Raw genomic sequence first — 27,802 nt, forward strand, 5'->3', positions numbered from 1 at the left:
CCATTCAAAGGATTGTCTGCACTCCCAAATAAGCCTGTAAACTAAACAGATATTCAATTTAAACACCTTTATATAGAGGTGGATTAGCTCCAATTAAAACACTTTAACAAAGCCTAAAGTAATTTACTTATTAATCTATTTATAAACTTAGAATATAGCAAACCCCCTGAATTTGCATTATAATGAATAATAACAATATTGAAGGGCCCTTTTTAAAGTGCCTTTTAGCCTACCTGCAGATCCTTATAGCATTACTTGATTTATTTATTTAATAACAAGTATCATAAATCAGGTTAATTAAAAATACTTTGAAATGTCTATTAACACATTCTCATTCCCACAGTGTGTTTGTTGCTTGTTTAAAATGGCCTGCAGCATTTCCCCTTTCTTCTTGTGGCTTTTATTTTGAAAACTGAGATTAACATGCCTTCTTTGAAAACAAGCACACACACGCACACCAGCATACACACACGCACACGCACACACGCACACACGAGGCGGAGTTTAGCGAGGACCTACATCGGTGTCAGTTAGTTCAGTGCAGGGTCTGCTGCTGCACAGATTCAACACACACAACTATTGTGTTTAAAGGTACTGAAGCGTGATCCAGTGAAAAACAGGTCTGTAAATATGTAACCGTACATGTCCGGTAACAGTCGTGTTTCCACCGGGAGAAGAAAGATGGACTCTGTTGTGAAAAACACCCAGAAGAAGTTGTGGCTCCGCGGTCTGCTTTGGTGGTCGCTCCTGCTCGAGCTGGCGTCGGGAGGTAACAACTTTTCGACTTTTTTTCAATGAAAACAAATGAAAGATAAACTAAAATGGTGGCTCTTTTGATGCCGAATTGTTAATACTGACGCCATAAAATTAGTTACCAAAGACGAATTTCTTCCAGGTGTTTGTAGTTTACAGAGGAAATTGTTTCACCCTGAAAGCTACTTAAGATTTCCAAGGTGATAACTACCATCTTCAATGGTCATAATAACGAATTGAAAAAAGCAGCTCCTACTTCGTTTGGATGGATGGGATTTCCTTCATGAGTAGGCTGCAGCACTATTTCTGTATCATCATGAGCATGCATCTAAAAGTAGGCTGTAGTGTCACCTTACACAGGATTGTTAAATGTTTTCTGTACGTGATTTTGAGTTGCTGTAGTGGTTCACAGGTCCTTAATGTTAACCTCAACAGAAGTGAATACATTGTGAATGGGGTATGGCTGGTTGATGTTTGGCTGCAATGTTCATCAAAGACTCAAAAGAGTTATTATAGTAGGCAGCAGAAATGGGACTGTGATGCCTGTAGAACAATAGGACTGTGGCAATAATGGCACAATTAAATAAATAAATAAAACAATGGACAGCTGCTTTGAGAGATCTAAAGGGAAAAATATATATTTGTAATGAGTCACAGCTTCAGATGTACATTGTTTACATCTATGAGGGTATTCATTAGCTTCTGGTTGATGTGATTCCATGCTTGTGTCATCTAAATTCAATGTTCATCCAGGCTCGGCCCCTGGGGATAATCAGGAATGATTTCATTGTGACTCATTCTCACCATATCCTTCATTGAAAAATAACTACAGTATAGCCATTTGTTTTACTTCAATGGATTTCAGAATATGTGTATACCCTTAGTATTATGAAACTAGCCTTTGCTGAAAACAGCCACGTCACATGCTTTGACCATGCCTCATCAACCGAGTGGCATGACAGTCAACTAAAAAACAGAGAGGCACTTCAGTCAAGTTGCATCTCTGATCTGTTGTATAAACTGAGCACACAGGCAGTGACAAGCACTGGTCTCCCACGTCAAATTAACTGCATTCGGGTGTTCGCTAAAAGGTCACTGGCTTTGTTGTTGAAAAAAAGGTTTGTGAAATCTCACCAACAAATGTCCTTGACCCACAGAAACCGCCCCTGCAGACATGCAGATTACAGAACAACCACAGTCAGGTGTACACAGCTATGTTCATGAGTGGGTATTGTTCTCGGGTACTGTGCTCTTTCATTTACATACCCTCCAAACATATCCATATTAAATATACATAGCCTTTGACTATGTCATAAAGGCCACATCTGAAATGTGTCTTCCATCACAGCTTTCAAAGAATCCAGTAAACCGTGGGATTTGTTTTAACTAAACATGACGTTCATTCATGTGACTTTAACATCACAGAGATGACACCAAAATACAATTGAGCATGCATGTCCATCCTTGTGAATTTAAGGGAAAAATGTCATTGCATTCCTCTCGGGCAGTTTTTCGAAAATGCTTCCTCCCTGTTAAGTACAAAGATCCAGTCAGACGAATGAACATGACGTTTAAATGAGAAAGGACAACAAATTCCGTGCGTCTGTCTTGGGGTCAGAGTAAAGAGTAATGCTGTGTGCCTTTGGAAAATCAATTTGTTTATTTCCAGCTGTATTTAACACTTGCTTAAGGCACAATACATTAGACTGGTCAGTTGTGGGCAGTTTATTAAAATTAAACAAAAATCACGGAAAACTGCTATTTTTGTATCTATAAATAAATATCTATTGATGCAGATACATTGGTCTTAAGATCTTTAGAGGAAACATTTTCAAGCTTGTGTGGCCTTTATTTGATTTCTCTGCCGAGGTCTTACATATACTCTATATTTGAATTGGTACTAAACAGTGTTATTTTTTGGGTGGGCACAAACAACACCCAAAGCTGGCTGTATGGGGAAAATGAGATGGAGTCAACTATGTGAATTTCACCGGAAAAGAGGCTAGCTTCTTAAAATGGAAGAAAGCTGTCTGACTACAAATATATTTAAATGGGTTAAATAAATGATTGACTTTTGATGAAAATACAGGCACATGTTTTTTTATAATAACGTTAAAGGGTTAAAGGCCTGACAACTGCCAGTTGATTAATTTATTAGTCGATTTCTATTTTTGATAATGAATCAACCAACCAAGTCCCTTCTCAAGCTAAATCTATTCAGAGAAAAGATAGACTTGAAGAGATGAAATAACATTTTGAATAAGAAAACTTGATATTTGCACGTAAAATGATGTTATAAATGATCTTAATTTGCCCAGATAAGATATGGAATTGTCTCTTCAATGTTAAAACTGACTGTTTTTCTGTCTAGAAAAGAAAAGCAGATTACAAAGAAAGGTATCTTAAAGATACCAAAACAGAAATATATTTTGTAAATATGGGTGATGCACAAAGACTGAATTGAATTCAGGCAATTACTAAGAGAAACCCCAGGGAATGCATTTATTCTCTTTTCTTTGCTATTAGGTATATTTTTCTTTGCTGTTAATTAAAATATTTGATAGTAAAAGTATTTTAAGTAACATGTTACTTTGATTTTGTTTTTCATCCCTCTGCAACCAGCCCCTGTTGATGGCTGACTGTATATCAATGTGGCTAAAGGGCACATGTTCATGCTTAACTGCTTTAATTGAGTTAATTTGTACTGCACAGTTAATAATGCGGATTGGATTAGCAAATAACCCATTAGTGCATTGACTCCTTTCAGGAATAACGACATGCATTAACTCACATTAACTCTATATAGCCTTTGGTGTGAGTCACTCTGGCACATTAGCAGTACTACAGTCCTGCCCTGGGTCATGATTCACAGACCAATCAAACATGCAATAGACATGTTTGTTCACACGGGCCAAGATGTTTGTTAACCTTTTGAATATGCGTGGGAGCTCTGGAGCTCATTAAAAAACTGAACTGGTGGTGCCTGGGCATGAAGGCTTGGATGAGAAAGCTTCAGAGTGTGTTAGGCCAGATTACAGGGTGATGTGAGATGGCTGGGAGGTGAGGTAGAAGAAACAGCTGGGACCGTCCGCCACGTTGTTTCTGGAACATGAGGCCACGGACAATGTGGAAACGTCAGAGCCTTTCATGTTCAGGTTGAAGGTTCCTGTCAGGGCAGGGCAGGCCCAAACATGTCCGACTCCCTCTAAGCTCACCTCCACATCCTTTGCCTCAGTTTGTTTGCTCCTGTTGTGGCATTAAAGTCAAATACTCTTAAAATTCAGTTATGTGATTCCTACGTTTTTGGACACTTTGTGGACTTTCTCTTAAAAATACAAACGTTCAGAGACACCTGCACTTTTCTCTCAATGCACAGGCTGGAGTTTTGTTCCATCCTTAAGGTGGTGATTATTCTACATGTAAGTGCTTCATAATTGCACATTTGTTGGACTTGAATGCATGTAAGTCATCATGGTATAAACAAAGCAGGCCCACCAGGAAGGCTCAGCTCAGCAGAGGATCTAACAAGCATCCTTTTAAATCTGGAGAGGTATAATTTGTGCAGTGAGTGTGCGTTATGAAGCCCTGTGTTTATATATGTGTGTGTTTTCCATGTACACAGACTCTGCTCCAGTGTTAAAGAACAACCAGAATGATAATTAGCTGACTTTTACATCTAAATGTCACATGTTGCCTTTATTAGGACCACTATGCTTGACTTCCTCAGCTTGCTACTGTACTCTCTGTTGCAGTTCTCTTTCATACTCGGAGTGCATAGCCTCGATTTAACAGGCTGCAAAAGAGAGTGAACACCACATTTGGATACATATGTTCTCCCTCTTGTCTCTGTTTGTGTTTTTGAAATACCCCTCTCTGATGTCTCTTTCTACAGCTTCCTTCTACGGTGACGGCTTTGTACAGCTCAAGGCAACAGAGTCGTCCGACCATAACACGCTTCGCATTCGCTTTCGAACCTCCAGTACCAACGGCCTGCTGTTTCTCGCCGCCGGCCAGAACGACTACTTTCTACTAGAGCTCCATGCTGGTCGCCTGCAGGTGGGTACATCCATGGCCTGAGCACATGAGCATATGTGTTCACTGTTCATGCATACATGAGCACCCACATGCACACATGCATATATGTAAAGGAATACAATACACACTGATATCTGTGCTTGACCACATGCACGCGTCAAGAAAGACACACACTGAAGACCGTAAGCTATGGCTCCATCACAGTTGACAGTGTCAGTCACTCCACAAAGTAACTAGGGGTGTAACGGTTCACAAACATTTCGGTTCGGTACGTACCTCGGTTCAGCAGAATTTTTTTTCACAAAACAAAACATATATATATATTTTTTTATTATTATTATTAAACTGTGAATAATGTATTCACTCAAATAAATACAAAATATAATAAAATAAACATTAAGGTGCAGCATTTCGATGAACTGAAATAATCTGTATTTGAACTTTACTGTACTAGTACTCACAAAACATAAACTATTAGTTTTGGGTTTTTAATTATTATTAAACTGTGAATATTCACTCAAATAAATATAAAATATAATAAAATGAACATTAAGGTGCAGCTTTTCGATGAACTGAAATAATCTGTATTTGAACTGTAGCCTACTGTACTAGCACCTAAGCAGCCAGTTTGACATTAGGACTTGCTTGTCATTGTATTTTCATGTTTTTTTAAATAAAAATGAACTTGTCCACATTGCTTGCCGAAAGGGCAGATCTGCTGGCACTAACAATGTCTCCTGATGTGGAGAAAACCCTCTCGCTAGGGACAGAGGCAGATACAGCCAGGTAGCGCTTTGCTAACATGGCAACATAAGGATATTTGGCGTTTGTAATAGCTTTGGCTCGGTCTGAACTCTCTGCGAGTGGTGGAGGCTTAAATGCTAGTGGGAGTTGGGTTTGCACTTCAGTCTTTTTTCTTTTGGTACCGGTGATATTCACGTTCGGGTGATGCCTTTTCAAGAGTGTGCAAGTTTGATGTATTACCAGCCGCGTAACCAATGTTAGTTGAACAATGCCGACAAACAGCTTTGGTTCGGTCCACCTGTCTTTGTCCGTCATCCTTGTACGTAACTGCGAAACCAAAATGTTCCCAAACCGGAGACTTCAATGATGCTGGAGGATTTTCGAGCTCAACTTTATCTGCGTTCGCCATTAATTTTTGACAGTTCCTCAAATTACTGACTACATTTGAACGCATCCCTCTGACCAGCTCTCATAGTATGCCTCTCATCCAATGAAATGACTTGCTCGCTCTATGACGCGTTGAACCCAATGTGAGCAAATTACTCTGAATGCTGCGACGCAGCACCTGAGATTACTTCCAAAAAGTTATTCACGTTCTCAATTTTTTACGTTTAACGTTATATTCGTTATATATACCGAATAATTTCGGTACGTGTACCGTTACACCCCTAAAAGTAACACAAGAAGACAAGCCTGCATAGTGCGAGCTGAATGTTAGCTCCATACCAGTCACTTGTCACAGTGGAAACTAGGAGATTATGAAAGCAGCACATCTGTGTGTGATCATTATGCTATTGTACTTTTTATGTCAGCCATATGATTTATGACTTGATCCCAGTGCAACACACATTTGCCTCCCAACAATTGAATAATTTACTTGAGTTCTGTATTTATGCACATGCTTGCTTTCTGGTGCTATAAATAACTAACACAATGTTATATAGGGCTGCAACTAATGATTATTTTGACAATGATTAATTTTTATGAATGAATTAGTCCATGAAATGTCAACACATTTTGGAAAAATGTCATAAAGCCCAAAGAGATACATTTAAATGTCATGTTTTGTCTGGTTTTATTTCTAGTACTCTTTATACCACGTTATAAACAATATGAGTGTAAAGAGGCCATTCTTTACTTAATAATAATAATACATTTAATTTCTAAGCGCTTTTTCAGGAGCTCAAAGAAACTTTACAGTGGTGATAAAAAGGGAATAAAATAAAAAAAAAAATATTAAAACAGCAACACAACATAATTCACACATTAAAAGCCAGTCTGAAGAGGTGTGTTTGGTCCAGTCCTTTTGTTATTAACATTGTCTCCTGCTCAAATACTGTCCTTATGTGCAGACATAAATTAGTCTGCTTAGTGCTTTTTATTCACTCAAAAGAGATGCCACTGAAATGATAATAATTTTAAATAATTGAGTGTTTCTCACTATTTCTCAAGGCAATTATTTCATAGATTAATAAGCTTGTTAAATTCAAGTGAAACTGTGTGTCAGTATTACAAAAAAAATGGAATCTTGCGCTTTATCCAAATAAATAAACATGACATTTAATACACGTTTGCCAAGTCGGGTGCACTATTTTTAGCCTACAAGAAGACATACCCTGCTTGTAGGATTTATCAGTGAAATACATTTGTCACCTGGAGACTGTTTCTATAGCATCTAGTAAGTTGCTCTGCAAATCAACATAAAGAATAGACAAACATACTGAAGAAAACCTTTTTAATATGCAAACACATACATGGGAAACTCAGTCTTTCCTGAGATATGAATTCTAGCTTTGTGCATCAAACTTGAGAACATCTATTTCTGTTAGAGTTTTGCTACCGGGAATAAATCACACTGACAACTGTGTTGCAGTGTTGTACTTCAGTGAGCACGAGGAGTGAACTGCTCTTCCCTGTTCCTTAAACTAGCACAGGTCACCAAATCATTTTACATTCAATCGCACAAGTTATCCTCGGGCTTGGGGTCTCATTCCATGTGAGTCAGACTTCAGCGCCTCTCCCTGGAAACCCTTGCCTGGATAGCAGGGACCCAACAGCCAGCATGTCTTGACAAGCATGTCATCTCAATGCAGCATTAGTTGGAGATGGTGACATGATGCTCAGCGGACATAGCTGAAGGCAAAGAAATAATAGTTCTCTTCCTGTTTTGAATCACAGACAAAGCTCACTGAAATAACAACCGGTGTCTCCTTTTCCAGGTGTCACAGTGTCTACAGTTCATATTTAATTATTATAAGTCATAGGTTATATCTAATGATATACATATTATTTTTAACATACATGTATTTTTATAATCATACTTCACAGTAGCAAACTGTAAATTACAGTGATGTTGAAATGTATGTCATCACAATAATGCTTGATGAATATTTAAAGCATCATCAAAGTATTAACAATTCAACTGAAGTAGTTTTGAATGTCGACCGAATTTAACTTTAATCCATCCAAAAGTTCTCTGGACATTTTGCTCAAAACCTTAATTGTTAACATCAAGAGGACCTTTGAAGAAAAGTTAAGGGGTAACCAAAGCAATTCATCTAATAATGATTAAATTGATGTGGACCAACTATTCAACAATGCCATTCGTAAATGCATGTTGCAAGTATTATAGCAATTCTAAAAATGATAAATGTTAATTTAAATGGATTATTCTTTAGATCAGTATGTGAATTTACCTTTTGATACGATCTAATTAATTAAAATCCTTTTTTTTGTTCTTCTTCTCTTAGCTTAAGCTTGACCTCGGATCAGGGGAGCTACAGTTACAGTCAGAGAAAGGCACCCAGCTCAACGACCTGGCCTGGCACTCCGTGGAGGTTCGCCACGTGCAGAACAACGTAACCCTGACTGTGGACAAGAACTCTCAAACTGGTCTTAAGATTCCAGCCTCCAATCATAATCTCGACATTTCGGATGGGCTTTTTGTCGGAGGCTCAGGAGGCCTGGACAAAATGTACCTACCCAGAGACCAGATTGGCTTCCGCGGCTGCATGGACGAGGTGGTCTTCAATAAACATGACTTGTTGTCATCACTGAGGCCATATACCGGATTCAAGAATGTCCATGAGGTTTCTTTAGGCTGTAGTCCCCAATTCTTTGCCACAGATGAGGACCCTATCAGTTTCTTCAGCTCCAGGGCTTACATCTCTCTTCCAACCTGGAACACCCAGCAGGAAGCAGTTTTTGAGTGTGTTGTGCACACTTCAGCCAAAGAGGGAATTATCCTGTACAGTTCAGCCAGAGAGGGGGACTTCCTGGCTGTGGAGATTCAGGAAGGTTTGCCAGTGGCCATTGTTGGGAAAGGTGGAACCAAAACTGAGCTTCGATCACTTACATCAATTTATGACAGGAAATGGCATACTTTGAAGTTGCATTTCAGATCCGAAAGCCTCGAGCTTACTGTTGATGGAGAGATGGTGAAAAGCAGCATTAGCTCCCAGTCAAAGAAGCTTCAGCTTAAAGGTTCTCTTTTCGTTGGAGGTATAGATGACGGCACCAGATCAGAGGCCAGAAAGGTGGGGCTTGTCTCTGTGTCTGGTAAGCGTGTCAGAGGAGGTTCCTTTAAAGGATGTCTGAAGAACATTGAAGTCAACAGAGTGAAAACAGGTCTTTCCAATGCTGTAGTCACCAAGGATATCTCAGTTGGTTGTGAGCCAGAGACAGAACATGAACCATCAACCACTGTGAGTCCAACAAGTGCTGCTGGATCTCTTTTTCACTTGGTAACCCCAAGACCATCACTTCAAACTTCCACCCTCGCAAAGGGCTTGGACAGAAAGTATGGCTCAAACTTTGTGCAGTTCAAAAACCTTGTGGTCCCTGAAGGTGGTCGAGCATCCCTCGAGGCCAAACACATCAAGGTGCTCTTAGACTTCAAGAAGCTTGGCATTCGACAGTCTCAGATTGTGTTCCAAATTCAGGAGCAACCAATTCGGGGTCAGATAAGGCTTGATGTCGACCAGGACCAAGAGGAGAACACCTTTAGTATGTTGGACCTTTGGCATGGAAGAGTGATGTATATCCATGGAGGCTCCGAGGAACCAGATGATTTCTTCATGTTTTCAATTTATTCGAGTAGTAGAAAGCAAGTTCCTGATTATCTGAAGGGCAACCAATTGTACCGTTACAATATTACTATGACACCTACCAACGATGCACCTGAATTGAGTCTCCCTGAAGGTAATCTCTTTGTGCTGTTGGAGAACTCAAAGAAACGCCTCACCACTGATGTTCTGAGGGCCACAGACATTGACAGCAACTACACCAACCTCGTATTTTCTGTGCTTGGAAACATGAATGCTGATGCAGGATATTTGGAGATTGAAAACAACCCAGGCAAGTCAGTGCCCTCATTCTCATATCTAGACTTGGAGGAAGAGAAGGTGTTCTATGTTCACACAGGAGTTCGAAACTCAAGAATAGTCCTTAGAGTTAGCGATGGGGAAAAAGTTAGCAATACTGTGGTTTTAAGGGTCATGGCTGTAGCACTGGAGTATAAGATTGCCAACAACACAGGCCTTGAAATCATTCAAGGAGAGTCAGCTATACTTGGTTTAAAACAGCTGGCTGTGCAAACAAATGCTATAAAACAAATAGTTGACATCCGATATGATATAATTGAACCCCCTCAGTATGGAGAACTCCAGAGACTTCACTCAAGCGGTGAATGGAGGCATACTGACTCATTTTCTCAAAGACTTCTTGAAAAAGGGCGACTAAGGTATGTTAGCACTTTTCAAGAAGTCCAGACGTCCAACGTGACCGATTACTTTAAGAGCAAAGTTGATGTTGCTGCAAGGGCAACCACTGAAATACTTTTTCCAATCACGGTGAAGTGGGTGAAGTACCACCTGGTGAGGAATGTTATAATGGATATGGATAAAGTTAGAAAAGTGACACTGGACTCAGACAATCTTTTTGCCACTGCGGAAGGTGTGGTACTCTCAGAGGATGACCTCTATTTTCGGGTTCTCACCACACCGAAGAAAGGGAAGCTCCTGCTCGACACCACTATCTTGACCAAGAACTCAACCTTTAGCCAAAGAGATGTGACTGATCAAAAAGTACATTACGAGCTGGTTGACAGGCCTTATGAAGACACAAGTGACAGGTTCAAGTTTCAGCTGGTTTCCAAACATGCTGAGTCACAAAACTATGACTTTCGGTTTACTATTAAAGCTGATGTCAACAGCGTGTTTATGAGAAATGATGGACTCTCACTTATCGAGGGAGAAAGCAAACTTATTACAAAAGATGCTCTGTTTGCAGAGACTTTGAGTACAAAGGATATGTTCTACACAGTAATAAGCAGCCCAAAACATGGGAAGCTATCCCGTATTACTCGATCAAATTCCAATGCTAGCTACGACAACATCTTAACCTTCAGTAATCAAGATATATTGGAGGAACGGATAATGTACATCCATGATGACAGTGAATCAACTCAAGATGATTTCACTTTTATAGCCTCCACCAGCCAAGAATTTAAATCCTCAATCACAGAAGATGAATTTGGTTCCAAAGAAGGATTGTTTAACATATCAATTCAGCTAGTTAATGACCAAAAGCCGGTACGTGTTATTGATAAAGTGTTCCTAGTAGTAAAGAATGGACAGAAGTTACTCACTATAGATGATTTGCGTTATCATGATGCAGACTCTGACTTTGATGATGGCCAGTTGATTTACACTCGACGTGGAATCCCGATGGGAGATCTAGTGCTCGTTAATGACACCTCTCACCGGCTGTTCCAGTTCCGACAGAAGGATTTGGAAGACAAACGAGTGTTGTTTATTCACAAAGGTGTAAACATGGGCAGATTTGTGCTCTTTGTCTCCGATGGAAAACACTTTGTATCGAGTCTTTTAGACATCAGTGCACAGGACGCTTTCTTGAAAGTTGGCAACAATACTGGCCTAATGGTTCAGAAGGGCCAGTCAGTAACCTTTTCCACCAGTAATTTTAGTATTGTTTCAAATTTGGATATCAGAGATGACCAGGAGGTCGTCTTCAAGTTGGATGAGGCCCCCAAGTATGGAGGACTTTATCGCAATGAAACAGAAGTGGAGTTATTCTCACTGTCTGACTTCAAGAATGGGATAATGTCCTATCGGCACAATGACAGCAAACATGTTGCCGAGTATTTAAACTTAACAGTGAAGGCAAAAGGTCTTGAACTTGCAGTGAGGATCAATGTGAAAGTGTACCTGGAAAGTCATCAAAGGCCACCCATTGTGCTGCATCACAACATCCTACTGGTGGAAGAGGGGAAACCAGTGAAGATTAGCGAAGCCAAACTAGAGGTGAGTGTTCCATTAAAGATAAAGAGACTTTTGATCATCAATTTATAATATGGTGCATTAATATGTAGCAAATTTAAAAGCTAATACCATAGTTATTCTACTCATGGCAAGTTTGACTTTTTAATTACGTTTTTTAAAGTTATTTTTGTTCAGTGGTCACTAAACCTCTTCTTTTAAAGACGTGACATAATTTAATATAAATACAAATAATAATAATAATGTGCATAGGATCTGAGCACAATGTTTCATTTAAAAGTTTTATTTTATTCTAAAAATAAAACATAACAACCTTCTTGTGGTGTTGTTTTGGTGTCGTAATTAAACATTGTTTCTGTCATGATCTAAACTATAATTAAAAAAAAAAACATATTTCACTAATATTACAATAAAAGAGCAGTATGTACTGCTTTGATTTTCAGGGCTTCTTAAAAACTCAAAACATAAGGCTTACCAGTCTTTGTTCTCAAATGATGCCAAGTTACATTTAGAGGAAAATAGAAATTAAACCTTACTGACGCACAGAACATTTTCAATGTAACCTGGGAATATGTTTTCTAATGCTGCAGGTCACTCACGAAGACAACCTGCCATCTGAGATTGTATTCACAGTCAAGCTAGCCCCATCTCATGGCTTTATCCGGCGTTTTACCGATGCGGAGGAGCGCTACATCGGAACCAAACAGTCCCCTGTCAGGACATTTACCCAAGAGGACATTAACAGTGGGAACATCCAGTACATGCAGGCGGAGCCCAAGAAAATGAACGACACTTTCATCCTCGATGCTACCAATGGAGTGACTGATGTCAACGGCATTAGGATGTCTATTGACATCATCCCACGCCTCATCCCAGTTCAAGTCTTCAATTTCACGCTGAACGAGGGCGCCTCCAAGGCCCTTACTGAAGATGTGCTCAAAGTCACCAACAGACACTTTTCTGGAAACAACTTCCTGTATAGTTTGACTGAGCCCCCGCAGCACGGTCACATTGAGCACTCTCGACATACCGGTGTGGCCATAACCTCTTTCACCAGGAGGCAGGTGAGACACTCCTATTTTGTGTAGTGGTATATTTTTCATGACCTCAACACAAAACACACTTTTTTGTTGCCATTTTATAGGCATAGAATAATTTATTGGAGAGGGTGTTTTCTCGAAAAATGTAAATATCATTTCATTTGAAGGCTTCATTCATGTATAAATATTGTTGTATTAATTATGATTGCAGTAAGTTGCACTAAAGCAACAAGGCTCATGACTACAGGTATATCTATAATGTCTGTAACCTAAATCATCCATATTAAAATGAGAATAAAATGGCACTACTCGGGTTATCTCTCGGCCTTGCTCCTGTCGGGTTTGTGCTCCTAATGAATTAGTAAAATTGTCAAATGCATTGAGTTGTTTGTTTTTTCGTTCCTATATGTGCTGACATGGACTAATAGTATTGGCCTGAGAGTCTTTAATCATTATTGTGTTATTTACTTGTTTTGCAGTTCTATTCTCGTGTGCTCCCTAATCATTTTAATTATCTTTAACTAGGTGGAACAGGAATTCATTTACTACGTTCACGACAGCAGTGAAACCTTAGCTGACAACTTCACTGTGATGGCCAACGACCCGGGCCTGAGGAAGCAGAGTGCGGCCCAGACGGTGTATATCCAGGTTTCAGCTGTCAACGACGAGCCTCCTGTTATAACAGCTAACAGGGTCCTCAGGGTGAGTCGCGACTGCTGCTCTATATTTAAACTCTGGAAACAAAAAATTCGAGCAGATCTGGCACCATAACTTTGAGACAATGCTCATGTGGGCAGTGTTGCACGTTACCATGGCTGGCTGGCTGGATTAGGGGAACTATGTCTGCAATGCGGAGGAGGGTTCAGAGGGGCAGGCTGCACAGAACAGACTTTTACATACATTTGGAGCTGTATGTTTTTGTTAGGAAAGCATGTTTTTGTCTCTAAGGTGTTCAAATGTTGCTTGTCTTCAAATGAAACACTACTAATTAGTGGTTTGATTGCCGGCAATGCTGTTTCAGTGAATTGAAGTGGCTTTTTTACATATAATGCGTTGATTACACATTGTTTCAAAGGCTTCTTATGAATACAAAATTGTTTATATGAAAGGAAAATAACTCACAGGCATTACATGACAGAAGGTCTTGCTGCAGAAAAATGTGTCGCTTGAATTTTGTCAATTTCACAGGCATCCTAGTGTTGAGTGGCATGATGGCATGGGCTGGAAATAGAAAGGATTGTCACCACGTCTCCCCAGTTCAGACCAGCTTCCTCAATTTCAAATCACTCTTTAATATGAGCTTAGTCAAAGTAACCCTGCTGCTGTTTGTGGAAAGCTCTTCTACTCACAATCACTATCATTTGGGAAAGTAAAGTAGGATGAAGTTGATGTGTTTAGTCGAATTTGCCGAGCAGACCTGACTTTTAGTTGGGAGAAGTCCAGCTGGAAAGTATAGGTCTCTATTGTCTGTGCAGCTTTGCCCTAAATGCCTCAAATTCCTCTGGGATCCTGCAGACTCACATAATAGTGATTTCTAAAATTCCCAGCACTGAAGAACTTCAGGAAGTCAGTTGAATTAAAAAAAGTCATTAATTAGAAACCCGAAGAATATTTTTTAAAAGGAGCTGTTTATTATATTTGGTGGTCACTGATAAACAAGTCTGCACATGTTGATGACAGGTTACCATTAAATGTACTCATTAGAAATGATTTGATTTGATCTTAATGTTGTCCACAAGGTGGCTCCCTGCCACTGCTCAAGATGAATCTATACTGTACTGTGGAAGAAAAGAGAGCTTTTCCTAAACTCACCTTTTATTAATTCCCAAATAATATTTCAAAAGTTATAGTTTTGTTTTGAAACCGTTTTGATGTTCATATATTTAAAAGTAATCTGACAGCAAATGTCTTTACATGTTATATAAGATTGCACATGCTTAACTGTGAGATTAAATACAAATCTGCTTTTAAAAAATCAAAAACTACAGACACAACCATAATCAAATCATTTCTGGGTTAAACGACAAAAGATTGTCATGCCAAGAAAGATCTTAAGTTATCCTTTTTGTAATGCAGAATGAACCACTACAAATGTTTTGTAGTTGTGGCGGTACAATCATTTATGACCTTTGACTTATTGTGGTCTGTGGTGGTTTGCTTCGATGGATATACATTTTTTTTAAAAACTGTTCCGGTTTTAAAGTTCATTTAATTCAGTTTTGTATTCATCTTAATTGACATCCTTACATCAAGAGAAGGCTTCAGACCAAGTAACATGTGATTGGAATCAGTCTATTTCAATAATTTCCTTTTTAGAAGTATTCATTTTATGTTGAGCAGGTTGGATGAAACCACCAATCTAACAGTTCAACAAATAAACATCAACACATTCGAGGCTATGCAGTGACGGAGACACATAGGAATTCTGTTAAAGAAGATCAAAGATGAAAGCGTGGTGAAGTTTGTTTTGCTGAAACCTGACTGTCATCTCCATCACTAACGCTGCCTGCTGAGCATGACAAGTCTAAGGGATTGATCTTGTCTCCAAGTGGCTCTTGGTGCAAATTCATCTCATGTATTTTCTTTGAATTTGTTGAGTCACACTGATGTTCCCCAGACGGATCCCGCTGTGACTTCCTGTTAAAGGGGGATTATTGGAGTCTTCTCATATGGGAACTCTTCATGCTGTGGGAGCGGTGTGATGATGTGTGTGGTGTCCCCATGTGGTGGGTGAGTGTGTGGTTTACAGGTGCTTATTAAAAAAGTACCCCGTGCTTCTGTTCCAGTAAGTAACACTTACAGCCAAGTGAGAGGCCAGCTCACTTCTAGTTACACTGAGTCTTTCATTTTGTCCTTTTAGCATAATGTTAGGGCCATTTAAACTCCACTGTCCCCCACTATTTTGAGTTTTTAAAAGGTAAAACCTGTCCTCAGATTCTCTCACACTTGTGAGAGGCTCTACATTCTTGTAGCATTTGTTGTTGCCGTCACTACTCCTCTCGCTGCGTTGCCCAATTCTGCATTTTGTGATCACTGACCTTTATCACATAAACCAACATTCAGAGAGCAGCAGTGGAAACTTGCGAAGTAAAACGCTTGTTAATTCCTGTTTAAAGAGAGATGTTACTGTGCTAACACAGTTTATAAATAATACACTTAATATCTTGTGGCTGACAAAACACAACAGCCTAAAAAGGACACCCACTATTGAAAAAAGTACCGTCTAATGATACTGTATAGGAATATAATCCAGTCCTTGAGCTCCAATCGGTGTAGTTTTTGAGACCAAACATTAACATGTATTTAAGATGCTATAATAGATGTAGATGGGTGATGTGAAAGATACCCCATTTTATTGACAGCCTTTAGACTTACATCCCTGAGGTTCCCCTCAACTCTACACAACATCATTGTTTTTGTTTTTAAGCCCACAACTTTACAGTTTTGGCTTACCTATCAACATCATTTCCAGCCACAGCAGGCAGCTGTTTTGAGCCAAAAACACAACTACAAAATCTCACTATTCACCATCTCACTCAGGATTTAACGGAGACTAACGGCCCGTCCACACAGCAGCTTTAGACGATTCTTCCACCGCTTCCAACGCTTCTCTGCCCATTGACTTTGAATGGGGATGACGTCACTTTTCATCGCTTGTCGCCGAACTGCATTGTGGGGGAGCGAAGCGAAGATTTCCAGGATTTCCAGGATGTTCAGGATTCAAAAGTTGAGCAATGTTCAACTTTTGAAGCTGAGCTGGAAGCGTCAGCCAATCAAACCCGTTTATGCAAATCTGACAGTAGAAGCTCTAGCCAATCAAACCGCGTGTAAGCAGGGAGAGCCAGACCGCAGTTAATTTCCTCATATTCCAAACGAGAAATTACGGTAGCAAATCACCCGGTTCTTTACGACCAGACTATTTACCGGGATACAAACCGGAGGAACCAGGCATGGAGGGAGGTGCCAGAGACAGTGGATGAAACTGGTAGGTTTTCGCCTGTTTGGGGAGTTTATATATATATATATTGCTCGCATAAAATCCCTGTTTTTTTTTGCTTTGTATGTCGGGGGCGGGAGATTCATGTGATTGGTTGTTGGTCGTGTTGCTCGCAAAAAATCCCCAAGCTGTCAGACACGCCCAGCTCCAAGATTTTCAAGATTTGTTCAAAGCTGCTGTGTGGACGGGCCGTAACACATAGTTCAAAGGATATGGAATCACATTCACCAGGTGTCCAGAAACATAACTCAAAATCAGAGATAATGCTGCCTTGTATCTGCTAAATGTGTTTTCTTTCAGTGTTAACTGGTTCCCATTACCCTTAGTGACCAAAAATAATAAAAAGTGCTTTTCATACCAACTAATATGACATTCAAAATGAATAACACTAATTTAGGCCTATATATACATACTATAGTATGTAATTATAGATTTGAAGCATGCATTGTTCAACAATACTATGTGGCCTTGTGTCACGACTTAATAAGATACCTGAAAAGAATGGCACTATTGTGAATGTTATTAGAATAACCTGTTCTTCTTCTTCTATGACAAGTCAAAAGCTATCGAGAAATCAGATTACCATATTTTCATGATTTTCTTTGAATTTCCTCTGTAATTACAGTGGAATCATAACTTGTGTGATGGACAATGACATGTTATGTCATAGTTTCCAGCCCGGAGAATAGAGACTCGTGCTTTGTTGTCAATTGTCTGCGCGCTTCAGTAGTTTTGTGCTCTGTGTGTCAATGAGCTCCTCTGTTGCTTCGTGTTAACTCTAGACTTTTGAATTTTCATGGAAGCAGGACCTTAACTGTGCCTCACCAACACTGCAGCACACCCAACTGTGTTCTACAGTGTGCACCGCTATATTTAGTCCTGAGATGGCCCTTATTCGAATGATGTTGTTGAACAGGACTCGAGTGATATTCTTCCATTGGTTGTTATTGTCTCACCGTCTTTAGATGCCTCATCAGGAGATTATTTTTATGGCAGTTCTGCTTGGTTTAATGCTGTACTGCACAGTTTGGAAATGACGAGAGACAAGAAAAGGAGAGAGAAACATGTGAAATAGCCTTGGAGCTGGACTCACACCCACAGCATCCTGGGTTCATTGTATGTGGTGATGAATGAGGACGTCATTCATTATTAGAGCTGTTAATGTTGGCCTTCTATTTGTCATGCTTCCTTTCAATGGCATTATATCTGAGCAGAACGTAGGTGTTACATAAATGTGCATTTTAAAAAATGAGGTACATGAGTAATGATCCTTTTCTGTCATAAATAATGCAGGTCTTTTGTCCCAATGTTGGGAAAAATATGACAGTATTTCATAACGTCCATCAAAATAAATATCAAACTGGCAGATGTTGTTATCTTGCCCCCACATCCTGTCAAACTAAAATGTTTCCCCGGAGGTCTATATTTTCACAGAGATTAAAAGGTGACACCTGTGTACCTGTCCATCTTGTGTCCAGGTTTGGGTGTCCTCGGTGACGGAGATCAGGCCGGAGGATCTGAGAGCGCAGGACCGGGACTCCCCCCCCGAGGAGCTGCACTTCATGGTGATCCCCCCCAGCAACGGTCACCTGGCCCTGAAGAGCGCCCCCATGAAGGCCCTGCTCAACTTCACCCAGGCTCACATCGACCAGGGGCAGCTGCTGTTTGTTCACAAAGGTGCAATCTGTTTTCTATGACCTACAGAAGAATTACCACCACACAGGGCTGGAGAAGAAACATTTTTAATCAGAGATAACAGGAATTGAATTTTACATTTACAGATAGCATAACAACTGACAACAGAAGTGAAAGAGGTTTTACAGGAGGGGTCAGGAAGCTGTACACTTATATAATGGCTCTCTCCCCAAATAATTTTTTTACAAAACCTATATTAAAAACAGGTTTTTGTGTGTGTTGTTTTTTCTGACAACAGTCTCGAAGAGGAAAATCCCATTTGCCAAATACGGGCGATACATTCAGTAGATCTGTATTTGTTAATTTACTGATATCATAGTTATTCTTTGGTACAAATGAATGATTCAAACAAATGGTATTGAAAACAAACAATAAGCTGTATTGGATATTTTAGTTTAGTTTATGTGAGGTTCTGATGTCATGAAAGTTGAAACATGGAACATGGTGTTGAGCATCAGCCATACTGTAATATATATTGATAATAGAACAGTTGTTGTACCTTTTACGTCCACTAGAAGATGCTGTTTTCAATTCTTTAAAGTTTGATATGCTTTACATTTCACAACTCACATTGAAGCATTGCCATCTGCAAGAACAATTGTATTTTTGATTTCTTGCTACACTAATACAGACAGACTGGTGTGTGGTCAAAAAAAACGTAATAGTCTGGGATCTCAGTTTGATGTTATCAGTCTCAGATCAGGTTTCTGCTTACTGTTCTGATTCCTATCCACTTCTTTCTTTCTGTACTTGTCCCAACAGGAAATGTAACAATGACATCGTGTGTAAGAGACTTACCCTAACCAATATGTTGAATAATGCATTTATTTTTTACACACACCTACACAAGTATTAACAAATGCTTAGTTCAGTATATCTATTCCATTGTTGACTAAGAATAATCATGTTTAGCTTGCATTGCAGTTTTTCTTGAGACTAGCATTAGGAACGCTGACTTAGTGCTTTTTTTGTTGCACATTTTGCAGAAACCAGACGTAGCTGATAACAAACCTAAGATGTTGTTTGTTCCTTGCAACAGTCATCCTTCAACTTTGCCTCTTAGTCTTCTTAACAGCTTTTAATTGTTTTGTTTTATTGCATTTCCAGGTGCCATGTCTGGAGGATTCAACTTCCAAGTGAACGATGGTGTGAACTTCACTCCCAGGCAGATCTTCAGCATCACTGCCAGAGCCTTAGTTCTCAGCTTAGAGAACAACCGTCCAATCAAGGTGTTTCCAGGTACATCCCCCCTCTGATCTGAGTAGAGCCTATCATTTCAGGATAATGTTCAATAGTTTTAAAAACTCTCAAACAAATCTAACAATGTGCTAGTCTTTCTCTTTGATATTGTTCCTCTTCCCATGTACAAACCACACTTTCTTTTTAAACTACTCATCAAGCTCTGCCTATACTTTTGTATCCGTGTTTTATCCATTCTCACAATATGAGATCACCAGATTTGTTCATGTTGAAACTAGTCGACTGCTCTCATGATGAACTGAAACTACTTGTTTTCGTCTGTCTCTCAGTCATCCTCTCTCAGAGGCCATTTTTAGCTGTATTGATTTCCTCTTCTCTGCTTCCATTGTTACGGCTCAGCTGGAGATTTGTGTGTGTATGTATGCATGCGTTTGTGTGTGTGCGCTTTTCCTCTCATTTGCTGTATTTAGTAGGATTTACCCTGCTTGTATGTTCTACAGTCTTAGCTCAGAATCCCTTCAGTTAAATAATTCAGCACCTTTCCATCTGTCACGACTTTACACTAATACCAGACTGGTGAATCCTCAGACATTGCTTAATGTTTTGATATACACTTTGCTACTATTAGTATGCTGGTTTTTGTCTGTGTCCATAAACGCATTTCTTGATTTCCCCGAGATTTCCAGTGGTCTGGTTTGTGAATTAGAAGGGAAGGGTATTGTGAAGGCAGCAAACTGCCAACTGGCACGCTCTGCTGATCTCCCCCGCCACAGGGTGAGTGGGTACTTGAAAAGCTGTGCCACTGTCTGTCTGAGGCAGCCCTGTTGGTGCTGTGTGCCAGGCGAGGCAGAAGGGGGGGGGGGGGCTATAACTGACAATGAAGGGTTTTGATGGGGTGAGGGGTGACGTTAAACACTTTCACACAGTGGAGGTGAGATTAATGTTTTCCTTTCTTCTTGCACAATCTTTAACTCTCTGCAAAGACTCCTCACTAAATGGTTTCATATGCCTTATGTAGCATTTACCTGAAACCATTCTGACAGGAAGTCATTGTGGTGTTGCCTGGAAATACCATGGAAGATTTCTTGATAAAAGGACATTTCATTCAACGTCTTTTTGAAAACACAGAACTTCTTATTTTTAAGTGTTTTTCCAAATGGAGACATGAACAGATGGTAGAAGTGATCATTTTTAAATATGGGGATAACTAAGGGTGTAGATTTGGTGTCAAAAGTGTACGGCCGAGAATTTAAATCTATGTTTAACAAAGGATTTTAAGTTTCTGAAAAGTGTATGGTGCAGTAATCAATTCAGTTTATTTTCCAAAAAAGAAAGTACAAGTACAATCATGAGAAAGAGATTGACTTGTGTTCAATTGGATACAGCAGTACACTTCTCAGCAGTATTGTCTGCAGGTCTTCCTTCCTTTTAGCCTTCTTACATCCACAACAAATCACCAATACAAGTCTGCCAAGCACTTGGCAGCTAATTTCTTGTAGCACAATTTAATTTCTAAAACCATCCTAGAAGAAAGTTTGACCATTTTCATTAGTTAAGATCTTCTTTCATCTGGACTGTGGTACACAATAGTACAATAATAATGTTGAAAACAGAGATTTTAGGAAGAAAATAAATGTGAAAAAGAATGTTGTGATACCTTAATGATATTCTAATAATGGATTATCACACTCCCAAATTGCTTTATCCTTCTAATCTCTTTTCATCATTATCATTTTAAAGATATTATCCCATATGCCTCAAAAACATGTCCTTTAGTTGGGGAATATTTGTGGCCTGTTGTTTGAGCACTGTGTTTGTAGCATGTTTCACACATTATTTGTCCGTTTCAAATTCCCAATGTGGCTCACTTAGACTCGCAAAGACTAAACTACAGGACTTCCTGTGAAGAAGTATTTTAATAGTGTTTGGCATTTTAATTGGATGCCTGTGAGCCTTTCTACATTTTACAACTCTATGTACTACCATCACAAAATCCTGAACAAAATATCTGACAATATAGTAAACGCATCATGTGCCGATTAAGAGCAGGACAGGTTTTCATTGTGAAAAGACAAGAAAGTCGGTTTCTCCCTCTCCCTTTTTAAGAGGTTCATTTCCCATGAGAGACAGTCATGGATGGTGGGAGTGCTCACGATATGTGATGAATGAATTCACTGTTCCCTCTATCATTGCCTTTCATCGTTTATCGTCACTCTTTTTTAGGATCCTCCCAATCTTCTTAGTGGCAGCACATCTATGGAAATCTTATGTAATTCACTTTAAGAGGAAAAAACGCTAACAGTACTCCCCGTCATCATGCACAGAAAATTACTCTTTTTACTTTTTCCCCAAGTGGAATATTTCCGTGCCTTCAAGGAGCTGATCCACTTTTAATTTCTTGTTTGGATTTTATATAACAGCCTGCACTGCAGTTGGACCATTGTGTAAAAGCTTGTGATGTCTGCAATGCCGCTTTAATTTGACACTTCAAAGGGCTCCCATCAGTCTATTCCAGTGCGGTTTTTTGCATCATTTGGTGTCAAAAAGATGTGAAACGCTTCCAGAGGGGAAAACTTGCAACATTTGATGCAGCCACAGATCTTAACAGTGTGGTGACAGCTAAACTGAACACCAGACAAATACAGCTAATTCTCTTGACAGATATAGTTTGATGATCAATTATCTAAGCCAACTCACCAGCATTACTCTTGATTTAATTTCACGTCTCTTCCACAGGCTCTTCAACTCCAATCACCAATGAGGACTTGCAAGCAGTGACCAATGATATTAGCAACACCTCAACCCGCATCATTACATTCAGTGTGATTCGGCAGCCTAAACTTGGGCGTCTGGTGACGAGGCAGCCTGACAATTCAACAGTGGATATTTCCACTTTCACACAAGACATGGTGAGTGAAGAACTGGAGGTTTTGAATAATAGATAGTCTGCATCCTCATTCAATAAATGTACTTTGCACTTCTTTAGCTGAATGGACCATATAAGGCTTTTATGCAATCAATTATTGCTGATGCTTTTGTTCTGACACAGTTAAAGCTGTGAAGCTCTGTGCACTTTATTTACTGCTGAGCATATCAGATTTAAATTAATAATGGGCTCTATACAAACTGTACATCTTTCAGAAAGGTGATTTAGGCTACTGAACTGTTCTGACAGTTGATCGAGCCATTAGTTCACTTTAAGGATGGCTAATCTGCATGTTGTGCAAATATGTTGATGGGAATTGATTTTGGATCGTGGTTTCTCTGAAAGATCTGTGGTGGCTTGTACTCTAGGTGGACAGGAAGGAAGTTGTGTTCATTCAAACACCCATCGAGTCAGTGGGCTGGGAAGCCATGGACTCCATGACCTTCTCTGTGGCATCATCGCCTACAACTCTGGACAGCCAGACCTTCAAAATGGACATTTCCTATGAGAATACCGGACCTGAACACAACACAGTCTTGCTCGCAAACAAAGGTATGAACAACAGTATTAAGTAGTAAAAGAAACATATGATATATGAAAGGTTAATGGATTGTCAAAGGTATTACAATTCACACTGATGGTAATATTAAAGGTGCATACTTATTTTCCTGATAATCCATCCAGTAGTTGATGAGACATTTCAATGAAAATTACAAATATTGAGTTTGAAATGGCGCTAGTGGTAAAGTCATGAGATGCCCGAAGCCAGTAGGCTTTATCTACTGGCTTCCACAAATGTCTTCCTTTTGATTTAATAGCAGAAATACTTCAGTCTGGAACAAATTGGTGGACCCATCAGCTCACCAAGAACATATTGGCGCACACTCTGAAACTACAAGCCAAAAACGACATGTCAACACTAGAAACAGCATATACAAAAGCTTTGTTTTCAGTGAACTAAAACACTGTTTGGACAAAAGGCCAAAAAGGCATAGAAAAAACAATGTTTACAAAAATACCTTAGCCATCAACTGCCATTTAATCTGCCATCCCTAGAGAAGAATGGCTAGAATTGTATTTTGACTATGCTCTTGTGTTTGTTTTTACTTTAAAACGTGTAACACTGTTGTCCTTGGTGATAATTGTTATTTGTTTTGCTTGGTGCTAGGTGCTGAGGTAACTGAAGGGGAGAGTGTCATCATCGATGAATCCAAGTTGGATGCCTCTAACCTGATGTCCAAGCTGCCGACACCTCAGCGGAGCTCCCATGAGGTCTGGTTCCAGGTGACCTCTCTGCCTGAGCATGGTGTCATAGTGGTAGGAGAGCGAAACCTCACCAAAGAGAAACCTAACTTCTCCCAGTTCATCGTTAACAAATACGGCATTACCTACAAGCACGACAACTCAGAGACTACTCATGATTCTTTTGTATTCAGTACATGGTTAAATCCTAAGGGGAAAACTGCTCAACGTCCCCAAGATGACATTGATATCGTTGAGGAGTATTTTAACATCACAATCACACCTGTGAACGATCAGCCACCTTTGCTAAAAACCAAAGCTCCAAGTCTGAAGGTGGTACAAGGAGATACGGTAGCCCTCAAGCCTGAGAACCTCAAAGTTGAAGACTTAGACAATCCTCCCGGTGATATAAAGTTCTCTGTGATTAGCAAGCCAAACAATGGCTACCTAGCTCTTGGAGGACATTTGAATGAGTCGGTTGAGACCTTCACTCAAGCCCAAATCAACAATGGAAGTGTCTATTTCATCCATGATGGAAGCTCAGTGTCAGGAGTGTTCTACTTCAGTGTGACGGATGGCCATCATAAACCAATATATAAACTCTTTAACCTAGAAGTGACGGAAATCACCATTTCTCTAGTAAACTACACTGGATTGACACTTGAGCAAGGCAAGACTTCAGTATCCCTGACCCAACACAACCTTGCTGCTGAGACCAATGGGAGAAACTCCACCGTACACTACCAGATTACAAAGCCTCCACATTTTGGCAAGCTTTTGAAGGACAACCAAGAGGTGACAATGTTTGAACAGGAGGATCTACAGGCTGGAAGATTGTCCTACCACATGATCTCCCTTTCCTCTGCAGAGGACAGCTTTGTATTCACTGCCTTCACTTCAGAGGCAAATTTGACCAATCAAGTGTTTAACATAACAGTCCGACCTTTAATCCAGGTTGGCAAAGGTTTTAGCATTCCAAATGGTATTGCTGTCAAACTCAACGCTGGCTTTCTTAATGCCTCTGAACTGGCTAATATCAGTAATAGTGACCCTACATTTGAAATTATCTCCCATCCTAAGTATGGGAAGGTTGTTTGGACAAAACCTAAAATGTCAAAGAAAGCTGTACCGGCTGAGTCCTTCACCTTTCAGGAGGTGATGCAGGAGATGGTAGCCTTGCAGCTGAATGCCAACATGACGGGAGTTCAAGAGCTAAATGACTCACTGGTGTTCGTACTGAAAGCTGATAACGTCCAACCTGCTAAAGGCGAGTTCCATTTTACAGTTGTCCCATATGATGCAGCACTTTTTTCAACCACAAAGAGTCCCGTTCCAACCACATCATCTGTTCCTCGAACTCCAATCCACACTTCCAGAAATGGGACTGCTTTGCCCGTCCTGTCGACAGCTTTCCTCTCCACCCAGCAAACAAGCAAAAACCAGCAAAAGGTCAAGGCACGCAACCGATGGGGAAACTCCAACAGAACTAGCATATTTAGCACGACTCTTGGCAAGCCCACACAGGGAACAGAGGACTTCCCCTTTAGGAACACACCTGTACGCGTAGAGTCTTACCCTCAAAAAACCTCCAGTCCGCTCCTGGTCATCTTACCACTGCTGGCCCTGCTGCTGCTTATAATCATCTTTGTAGTCTTGGTTGTCTTTCTTCGACACCACAGGCATCAGAGAACTTCCTCATCAAAAGAGACCGCTTCCACTGATGTTCCAAGCAGTCAGTCCTACCATGGTCAACCCCAGAGGAGCCCAACAGTTCCCACAGTGACTGTCACTCCATTAAACCCCAGCTGCCCAAATAGCCCCTTGTTTGATCGCTTATTGACGACAAATCAGGGCTCGGCGTATAACACTGTTGATTCTAACATACTTTTAAGTTATTGGAAGAACGGTTCCCCTGCATCGTCTTCCGAAATTATTAGAACCACCACTCCCACTCTGCAGATGAATCAGTACTGGGTATGAGCTTTTACTAGTCGACTGGAAACTATATCCTTTGCAAAATACTGTTACTTGTTTTGACAACAAAAGTGGTTGTGTACTCAAATAGGGTGGCGATAAATCGTCTTCAAGCTGCATTAATTAATCTTTTTTTCTATTCATACCAAAACAAATTGGCATCTTGTTTAAGGTTTTACTTGTAACAAACAAACCTTACATTTCCAACTGTTCAGCTTCATGGAGCCTTTTAGTTTCTTTTAGCTTGTGGTTAGCCAAGGCCAAGATTGTTTTGTCTGAGAGTTGATATGGGCTAATCCAAAAGGTCACAATATGGCCATAATGAAGCACTCTTGGCTAGATGCATAATTAGGACTTTTTCTGATAACGGTTTAAAAAAAGAACTAAAACAAAAGACCATACAACTGTATGTCAAGCTTGTGCTAGCTTGTTTTGAGGTACTCTGCCCCCTAGTGGCCCAAAAATGATTGGTGCAGCTTTAAATAAGGATAACACAGATACCCTTTTATTGAGTCTCAGTGATTTACAACCACTGCTGTATATTGAGTTGGAGGGACAGAATTTGTTCAGCATTGAACATTTATAAAGTGATCATCATTGTGGTCAATTGTAACCTGTGTTTGGTAATCACTTACATTGTTATCTGGTCCTCATGCACGATGAAGTCTCTTCCATTATGGGTTATTATGATCATCAGAGTGGAAGGTGGTGCTAGTAGCGGCTTGAAACTGTGAATTACTAAGACTGACACTGGCACAAAGATGTATAGTTGAAGCATTTCAATTGATTGTGCATATTTTATATTGTTGTTGTGTATTATATATCATAGTATATTAACTTTTTTAACTCAGGTATTTTGTTAAGTCCTTTACTCCATGTTACCTTTAATGAGGGTTGCATGTTTTGTCAATCACTGAGATCTTTGTTTAACATTACAGGGTTTCAATATGATAAAAGACAGTTTTGTCACAAATGGCTGAATACTGAAATGAGACATTTAAATGGTTTGTTTGGTACTACTATTAAAACGTTTTTAATAGCGTAAACAAATCCCACTGCTTAAAATATTAGCACTGTTTTTCAGTTTATTTTTATTTTTATCGTACTTATTATTGCACATCATTTAAATAAGTGTGTACCAAAAAAATCAACGCCCTGACCTTAAGGATGACACAAATCTACACTGTAATTTACCCACTTTCACTTCAGTGATTAACATTTTTATTTAAGTTCATTATGTAATATATCTACAACAACCTACTGTTGAATAGTTTGGTGGTTCCACATAATTTTCAGGACATCAAGCAGCTTATCCTTAAACAGACAGGCACAAGAAGTGCATTTTGTTTAAATACTGACACTCCTTTCATGAAAATAATTACAAATCACTGAGATTTTCTTTGACTGAATATAGTGCTGGTATGTATACTAATGATTTACCTCTGATAAGCCTGTTCCTTGACATAATCTACTTTAAGCCTTGGTGGTTTTACACTGTAATGATGTAGCTGCTATAAATGAAACGTACTGCTCTGACAGGTCCTGGCAAGCTGAGGGAGATGAGAAAACTACTGAAATATGTTATGAAATAATTGTGTACTGAAGAGAAGTGTCTATCCAGTGTATTCCAGTCTCATCTGAATGATGTAACCTGATGTGTATAAGAAGTGTCATATTTATTTATACCATGTTTTGAATAAACCACTATCACATTTTTGTGAGGAATCAGTTTATGCTTCCGCACAGTAGCATAATCATAGTTTGTGTGTGCGTCTAAAACCGGTGCAGACTATTACAGGATTCATTAGTGTCCAAATGTTCCCTTTTTTCTTGTACTGAGTTTTTGGTAAATAATGTAATGTCAACCTGTTCCCCTCCTCTCAATGATACTTTTCCT

The 27,802-nt window shown here is 39.6% G+C and overlaps 1 protein-coding gene across 1 annotated transcript; it reads left to right on the forward strand.

Moving 5' to 3' along the window:
- The first annotated feature begins 502 nt into the window (after nucleotides 1-502).
- On the forward strand, nucleotides 503-27,622 carry cspg4b (chondroitin sulfate proteoglycan 4b). The gene is made up of 10 exons (XM_034237986.1): nucleotides 503-769; nucleotides 4,646-4,809; nucleotides 8,283-11,855; nucleotides 12,422-12,895; nucleotides 13,397-13,573; nucleotides 18,347-18,545; nucleotides 19,671-19,802; nucleotides 22,500-22,672; nucleotides 23,058-23,241; nucleotides 23,858-27,622. Exons 1-10 carry the CDS (start codon nucleotides 643-645, stop codon nucleotides 25,909-25,911), a joined length of 7,257 nt encoding a protein of 2,418 aa, XP_034093877.1. The 5' UTR covers nucleotides 503-642; the 3' UTR covers nucleotides 25,912-27,622.
- Nucleotides 27,623-27,802: the final 180 nt, after the last annotated feature.

The sequence above is a fragment of the Gymnodraco acuticeps genome, unplaced genomic scaffold, assembly GCF_902827175.1.
Source record: "Gymnodraco acuticeps unplaced genomic scaffold, fGymAcu1.1, whole genome shotgun sequence".
Taxonomy (NCBI): Eukaryota; Metazoa; Chordata; class Actinopteri; order Perciformes; family Bathydraconidae; genus Gymnodraco; species Gymnodraco acuticeps.

Excerpts from the sequence above, each read along its gene's own strand:
- cspg4b (XM_034237986.1), top strand. The coding sequence starts at position 643 with ATGTCCGGTAACAGTCGTGTTTCCACCGGGAGAAGAAAGATGGACTCT. Across the intron at positions 4,810-8,282 it reads TCCATGCTGGTCGCCTGCAG|CTTAAGCTTGACCTCGGATC; the intron begins GTGGGTACATCC and ends TTCTTCTCTTAG. Across the intron at positions 11,856-12,421 it reads TTAGCGAAGCCAAACTAGAG|GTCACTCACGAAGACAACCT; the intron begins GTGAGTGTTCCA and ends CTAATGCTGCAG.